At 43.7% G+C, this 8164-nt stretch overlaps 1 protein-coding gene across 4 annotated transcripts in view; it reads right to left on the bottom strand.

The window, feature by feature from the left end:
• The window catches only part of LOC112069481 (CTD small phosphatase-like protein), a 53944-nt gene that overhangs the window by 12449 nt on the left and 33331 nt on the right, over positions 1–8164 (bottom strand). For 3 of the 4 annotated variants that reach the window (XR_011475346.1, XR_011475345.1, XM_024136821.2), the window contains exons 2-4: positions 6728–6885; positions 6414–6446; positions 3355–3456 (exon numbers count right to left, since the gene is read on the bottom strand). Coding sequence is in view for 1 of the 4 variants with exons in the window: in XM_024136821.2 (XP_023992589.1) it covers positions 3355–3456; positions 6414–6446; positions 6728–6885 (293 nt within the window). In the remaining 3 variants the exon portion in view is untranslated. The remainder of the gene's footprint in view (positions 1–3354; positions 3457–6413; positions 6447–6727; positions 6886–8164) is intronic. The other variant, XR_011475347.1, reaches the window with a different exon arrangement.

Raw genomic sequence — 8164 nt, 5'->3', positions numbered from 1 at the left:
GAAACAGCTGGCTTTCTATATCACCTCACGATCACGCGACACCGTCGCTGAAGCGAACAGCTGCTTTTCTGATTAATCACCTCACGATCAGCGACACGTCGCTAAGCAACAGCTGCTTCTCTATATCACCCACATCACGATCACGCTCGAAAGACACACGCGCCTCCATCTATCCAGCACACGAAGTCGTGCATGTCTATATCCACCTCACGATCTAACGACACGTCGCCTAAGCAACAGCTGTTTTCTTACTTACATTCACCTCACGCGTCACGACACGTCAGCTCATCAACAGCTGCTTTCTATATCACCTCACGATTCACGATCACGTGCTAACGCGAAGCAGTGCTTTCTATCATATCATCACGATCACGCACACGTCGCTAAGCAACAGCCTGCTTTCTATATCACCCACGATCCCACGAACGTCGCTAGCAACAGCTTGCTTCTATTATCACCTCAGGATCACGACACGTCGCTAACAACAGCTGCTTTCTATATCACCTCAGTATCACGATACTCGCTAAAGGCAACAGCTGCGTTTCCTATATACTCATCACATCACTCCGACACCGTCGCTAGGCCAACAGCTGCTTTCTATATCACCTCAGTACGATCACGACACGTCGCTAAGCAACACTGCTCGCACTAACAACACCTAGGGATCACGACACGCGATCGCTACAGCCAACAGCTTGCTTTCTATATCAACCCTCAGGTACGAACGTGCTAAGCAACAGCTGCTTGCTATATCCCCACGATCACGCACACCGTTGCTAAGCAACAGCTGCCTTTCTATACACCTCAACTCACGCGACACGTTGCGCTAACGGCAACAGCTGCTTTCTATATCACCTCAGGATCACGATCACGTCCGCGCTAAGCAACAGCTGCTTTCTTATTACTCGTATCCAGCACGAGCGCTGCTTTTAAATCACTCTAGGCCCGCGACATCCCAAAGCAACAGCTCTCTCTATCCTCGTCACCGTCTAGCAGCTGCTCATATCCTGTACAGTGAGACGCTCTTCCAATCACCTAACATCCCATCTTTTGTAACGAAACAACAAAGACGCAGACGAGTAGATGTGCAACTGGATTATCGTCGGACATGTAGTTCATTACCGCGTTTCGCTGCCCTAACTATGTAGGAATTATTTTGCCTGTTGAGGATATACATACTCCCTACTTCATCGGCACAATTCAGGCTTGATCTGATTTATCTCTAGAGAACTGTGTGCAAGTGGGCTGCATTGAAGCTCACCAAAAAGTATACGAAAATGGAATTTAAATAACTTGAATCAAAGTCACGTACAATGAGTTGTTAAATTTTTTAAATAACGCCGCTTTTTGGTTAATCGCTCTGCGCTAGTGTGTGTGTCTCCTGTGTCCTGTGGTGGACGGTTGGCTGTAAGGTAGGATTTAACTAAGGCTAATAACTGAAGTGCATTGTGGATTATTGAAAGGGACATGTGAATGGGAATGATCACAGACAGAAGATTGTTTAAAAAAAACACTGTTCTCACTATGATTCAGTTTCAGAATTACTTCGGTTTAAACTCATAATAAGAAAATAAAAAGAATAAAAAAATATTTTGCTCACCCATAACTTGGAGGCAAATAAGAGCAGGTGGGCTGCCAGGACTAGGGAACCTGCTGTGTAATAAGAAGGCAGGTGGGCTTGCCCAGAGCTCAGCGGCACCCTGCTGTAATAAGAGCAGGTGGACTGGCCAGATAGGGTAACCTGCTGTAATAAGAGCGGGTGGGCTGCCAAGATAGGGAAACCCTGGTGTAATAAGAGCAGGTGGGCTCAGATGGGAACCCTGCTGTCATAAAGAGCAGTGGGCTGCCAGATAGGGAATCGACGACTGCTGCCGAACGAACCTGTTTAATAAGAGCAGGTGGGCTGCCAGTATAGGAAACTTTTGACATGTTTCTACTGACTGTTACGGAACTTTTTGACATTGTCTGCTTTTAGTGAACGCGCTTCGTGACTTTGGATTTGTTTACCAAACGCGCTAACAAAAGTAACTATTTGGACATAAATGATGGACATTACCGAACAAAACAAACATTTTTTGTGGAAGTGGGAGTCCTGGGAGTGCATTCCGACGAAGATCAGCAAAGGTAAGTGAAGATTTATAATGCTTTTATGACTTTTGTTGACTGCATAATATGGCGGCTATATTTGTGTCTTGATTGGGCTCTGACCTCAGATTATTGCATGGTTTATGCTTTTTCCGTCAAGCTTTTTTGAAATCTGACACAGCGGTTGCATTAAGGAGAAGTGCATCTAAAATTCCATGCATAACAGTTGTATCTTTTAGCAATGTTTATTATGAGTATTCCTGTAAATTGATGTGGCTCTCTGCAAAATCAAAAGATGTTTTGGAACTTCTGAACGTAAGGAACCAATGTAAACTCAGATTTTTGGATATAAATATGAACTTTACCGAACAAAACATACATGTATTGTGTAAAAGTCCTATGAGTGTCATCTGATGAAGATCATCAAAGGTTAGTGATTCATTTTATCTATATTTCTGCTTTTTGTGAATCCTCTCTTTGGCTGAAAAAATGGCTGTGKTATTCTGTGAATAGGCACTACCTAACATAATCGCTTGGTTTGCTTTCGCCGTAAAGCCTTTTTGAAATCGGACACTGTGGCTGGATTTACAACAAGTGTATCTTTAAAATGGTGTAAAATACATGTATGTTTGAGGAATTTTAATTATGGGATTTCTGTTGTTTTGAATTTGACGCCCAGCAGTTTCACTGGCTGTTGACGAGGTGGGACGCTACCGTCTCACGTACCCAAGAGAGGTTAAGAACAAATTCTTATTTACAATGACTGCATACACCGGCCAAACCCAGACGACGCTGGGGCCAAATTGTGCGCCGCCCTAAGGGACTCCCAATCACGGCCGGTTGTGATACAGCCTGGAATCGAACCTAGGGTGTCTGTAGTGACGCCTCTAGCACTGAGATGCAGTGCCTTAGACCGCTGTGCCACTCGGGTACCTATGAAGGCTGATGAGGGGAGAATTAAAGCGGGAATCGTTAAAAACGGTGAAACAGCCACCACCTCTGTTAGCCATATTACAACAAAGTTACTAAACATTTCTAACCCCTTTTCTCCTCGGACATCATGGCAACACAAGAGCACAATATGTAGTGATAATAATTTTTTATAAAGTTAGATGCTAAGTCTTTTTACCTTGAATGAGCCGAGTACCAAGTTCAACTTTGTCTCAGAGGAAAATTGGTTTTGCAGAAATAATCTTAACATAAGACATGAAAACTGTACATTGATAATACCAGCCTACCAGGGCTTAATTTGTATTTATTTTTTTTTACCTTGAATGAGCTGTGTACCAATGTCTCATCCAAGTCGATCACTACACACTTCTTCCCATAGTCTGATATGTTCATCTCTGGTAGGAGGAATTTGGCTGGAGGCTGAAGGAGAGAGAGACGATATTATATGTTAGAGAGAGATGGAGGTAGAGAGATGGAGAAAGAGAGAGGAGAGAAAGAGAGAGAAAGAGAGGAGAGAGAAAGAGAGGAGAGGAGAGAAAGAGAGAGGAGAGAAAGAGAGAGGAGAGAAAGAGAGGAGAGAGAAAGAGAGGAGAGAGAAAGAGAGGGGAGAGAGAAAGAGAGGGGAGAGAGAAAGAGAGGGGAGAGAGGAGAGAAAAGAGTGCATAATCAACACATTGAGATGTCATTAGTTAAATGTGTGAGGCAGGGTGGATTAGCAGCCCAGTGTTAATAGTGAGTCTGGTGTTTCCCATGAAGAAAGATTAAGGGAGAGAAACATGAACACTAGCTAACACTGTGCTGTAACGGTCTGCTGGTTCTCTCTTCTGAACAGATCGGGTCTACATCAGACAGAACCAACAGACACGCCGAAGGACTGAAGCTACCCATCCCTGCCCGGCATCATCTCAGAACAGGAATCCCATCATCTTTGTCCTTTCCTCTCAACACTAACCCAGTGTAATATATAGTGTGTTTAATCCCTCCAGATTTCTGTCTAATCTGAGGAGATTAAAGTTAACAACTTTCACACATTCTGACAAACAGTAACAGGTCATGTTGCGGTCAACCAGTACAGATCGAGCTCTGCGTTCCATTTCTCTCTTTTTTTTGTTTGTTATTGTTTCACATTCCAGATACAGTGCACTACTTTTAACCAGGGTCCATAGGGGCTCTTGTCAAAAGCAGTATACTTTATAGAGAACWGGGTGCCATTTGGGACACAGCCAGACAGGACTACTTTCCAGAAAAATCCCTGTCTGTCCTTCACAGGAACGCAGGACTATATTAACACCAGATCAATGTCGCTAACTGAAACATTTTCTACGTGGACCTGAAGTGCTATGGAAAATGGAAGCCCTCCATGACGGTGCTAGTGAAAGACGGACATGCAGCAGATCTAACCTACTTCATAAAAAATACAAAAAAGAGGGTAGACTCAGCAATAGGAGACGATAATACACACAGTGACCACGGCAACTAGTACCCTCTGTTCCCTGCCTCGAGGTCAAAGCTGAGTCTATGTTTAATAGACTTGGGTGTCATGGTCCAGACACAGACTGTGGTAGGGGATSTAGCCAGTGTTTATCTTACTCGCTAGATAACGAGCTCTTCTCTAATACCCTCATTAGCTAAATGGGATCAATCACATCCTACTTTCCATGAGAGCAGAATCTATGGCTGTATCCCGAATAGCACCCTATTCCCTATGTAGTGCATAGGGCTCTAGTCAAAAGTAGTGCACTATGTAGGGAATAGGGTGCCGTTTGAGATGCACATAGACTACAAGAACCAATGGGATTGAAGCTCTCAGAGTAAGCCTATGTCTGTAAGGCAATAGGGGAAACTTTTTTATCATAGTGCATTGCTTGTGCACTATGAGTGGCGCAGCGGTCTAAGGCACTGCATCTCAGTGCTAGAGGCGTCACTACACACCCTGGTTCGATCCCGAGCTGTATCACAACCGGGCCGTGACCAGGACTACCATAAAGCGACGCACAATTGGCCCAGCGTCGTCCGGGTTAGTGGAGGGTTTTGATCGGGGTAGGGCATCATTGTAAAATAAGAATTTGTTCTTAACTGACTTGCCTAGTTAAATAAAGTTTCAACATATTAAGTGTAAAATGTAGCATAAACCTCATTGTAATCAGACAGCGTGATTTAATGACATTTTTCTTCAGAAATGTGCCTTACAGAGAGGCAAACATGTCGTCCCTACAGCTACATTTMCTGTTCCTTGTCAAAACGTATTCAAGAGGCCATAGTGGCTTCTTCTAGTAAGGCGGTCTGGCTACCAGTTGACTTTCTACATAATTGATGGGTAGGCTGTCTAGGAGGTTCCGTTAGTTTGTTTACCTAGAGAGCGTCTCATTCTGGTCCCAACAGATTATTACGTTGTCTGTCGTTGAACCAAATGTGGACATAATTTGTGAGAGCGATTAAAGAGAAGTAGTAGAAACAACAYGTCTGTAACTGGCTTTAGAAAAGCCATCCAGGWAGATTGGTCAGGCTGGCAGTTAGTGTTGTTAGGGAGTTTTTTTCAAATGCAACCAAACCACTTGTATCACTCATGCAGGAGATGCAATAAGCTTGAACACCGTTTGATTGCTTACGAACCCCTTAAAAATTAAACCCACCACCATGCTAAATTCAGATAAGAGGACTTCAGCCCCCCCCCCCAAAAAATAATCTAATTGCGATTTGTGTACCAAAATAATGCAATTTGAGATCAAAACACTTAGAATAGAAATAGAATGATGGTTCTAATGTTATGGTTGGAATACAATGGGCATTTGGAATGCAGTTTTGTTGGCATGACAACGGAAGTAAGGGAGGAGAATGGTTGTGACAGAGTAGGAACCAAAGTGTTGGTCAGTGTTTCACCGTGGGACCCTAATTAGATTTAAATAGATAGGTAAATTCAGACAACGAATATTTGCCTTCTCCTCTCAGATTAAGAACAAGCTGTTGCACAAACAATGCTGATATTCCACACCACTGGTACCGGCCTGTAGCAGAGCAAAAGTTTACTAGCAAGATTTGTCCCATCTCAGTGGATTTAGCTAGCGATTAGCATTAGGGGCTAACCCAAAAAATTTTGGGGCACTTTTGCAGCTTAATATCGCAATTTTGATTTAAATTTGATTAATCGTGCAGCCCTACCTAGAGCCAAGACATTCAGAGCAGATACAGAGCCAAATCTTAGACTTGAGATCCATGTGCCTATAAGTCACATTTATCTCATTGGACAGCAACGAGTGACTTAATGATTTACATGATAGTCATTAGTCAGTGTTAGGATCACGGATCTTAAGTTAGGATTCAGCCACTTAAGGACTGAGCGGCCACATGCAGAAGGAAAGATAAATAGTGATACATACACTAGGGATAGGAATAACCTCGACCTGGTCAAACTAGACACACAGAGAGAGAGACAGTGAGAGAGACACAGACAGACAGAGACACAGAGACACAGAGACACAGAGAGAGACAGAGAGCGAGAGAACGTCACAAACATGGAAACATAACAGTCAATGTTGAAACAGATTTTCTGGAGTTCTTCAAAGACACTTCTCATCTTTATTGTTTATCCGCAGTTTAGAAGTATTGTGTGTGTGTGTGTGTGTGTGTGTGTGTGTGTGTGAGACTTGTCCCTGTGTGTCCTAGTGTGTCTGACTTGTCCTTGTGTGTGTACCTTTGGTTGTGTCCCGTTCTCCTCTGGGGCTGGAGGCAGGGAGGTGGTTGTGTTGTTGGAGGCAGGAGGCTCCACATTGTAGTTTCTAAAGCAACAGAAGAACGTACTGAAAACGCCTGGACTCCTCTGCTTCTTCAAACTGCTGTTGGACTGGGAGACTGGAGGGGRAACAGAGGAGAGACGTTAAAACATTAAGAGTAAAGAAACAGAGCTACTGAAAACWCCTCTGCTTCTTCAAACTGCTGTTGGACTGGGAGACTGGAGGGGAAATATATCTTGCTGTGTTTTTGTAAACGCAAATCTAAAATACTTCTTATTGTTCCGCAAAGTATCAGACTAATTTTGTGCTTCAGTTACACTTCTCCACTTAGATGAGAAATCTTTGCTGTGGTTTTCAGACCAATCAAAAGTCCCACATTCACGAACAGGCATTCGATCAGCAGACAGCGCTCTGACTGATGGCAGCGAGAAAATGCCGATGGTTACTTTTCTCTAGTAGTTTTAGCAAGTTCAAATCCACCAGTAACTTCAAACAAAACATTAGGAAATGTAGCTGGCTACATTTTGTCTGCGGTAAACATAAGAAATCTGATGGCCGTGCATCATCTTTGTAAAAAAAATACCTTGCTCTTTCATTGTATGCTAATTTACTTATGTGTKGCTGCTAGCCAAATAGCGTTGCACTTYTGTTGTCATCTGATGAAAACYAMRYTATTTTCKGRATAATTTTTTTGCATTCATTTATTTAGTTGCCAGCCCCATGTCGCTCTATAGAAGAAAAAAACAACACTTTGCCTTTCAATATAAAATGTAGGTGAAATGGTTTAAATCAATGAATAACTCAACTTCATTACTGAGCAGAAGTATAGCACTCTGGGAAAAACAGAGCAGAGAGAAATACTAATGAATAATATATATGAAGCCACATAGCTGCTTTCCTGCAACCGAAAAACAACCCGTGTTATGAAGGCAGCACGCAACCCGTGTTATGAAGGCAGCACGCAACCCGTGTTATGAAGGCAGCACGCTAGGCAGGCACGGCAACCCGTGTTATGAAGGCCAGCAGCAGCAACCCGTGTTATGAAGGCAGCACCACAAACCCGTGTTATGAAGGCAGCACACAACCCGTGTTATGAAGGCAGCACACAAACCCGTGTATATAAGGCAGCACACACAACCCGTGTTATGAAGGCAGCAAGTAGTGTAGTAGCTGTTGTAGTTGACCCTGGTCTGACAGACTAAACCACTGATCAGAAAATAACCAGTGACATCAGTCACACATAGCCTAGCTGTAGACGCTCTACCGAGCACGCTCTCTCCCTCTGTGTCAGTCTCTTTCCGCTTCCCTGCCCCCCACCATACCTCTTCCCCTGTCTCACCCCCCCCCCCCCCCCCCCCCCTTCTCTCTCTCTCCACAGCCCCGTAAGTCAGTCAGTC

The sequence above is a fragment of the Salvelinus sp. IW2-2015 genome, unplaced genomic scaffold, assembly GCF_002910315.2.
Source record: "Salvelinus sp. IW2-2015 unplaced genomic scaffold, ASM291031v2 Un_scaffold1024, whole genome shotgun sequence".
NCBI classification, from domain to species: Eukaryota; Metazoa; Chordata; class Actinopteri; order Salmoniformes; family Salmonidae; genus Salvelinus; species Salvelinus sp. IW2-2015.
This window is presented reverse-complemented; position numbering and strand designations above follow the sequence as displayed.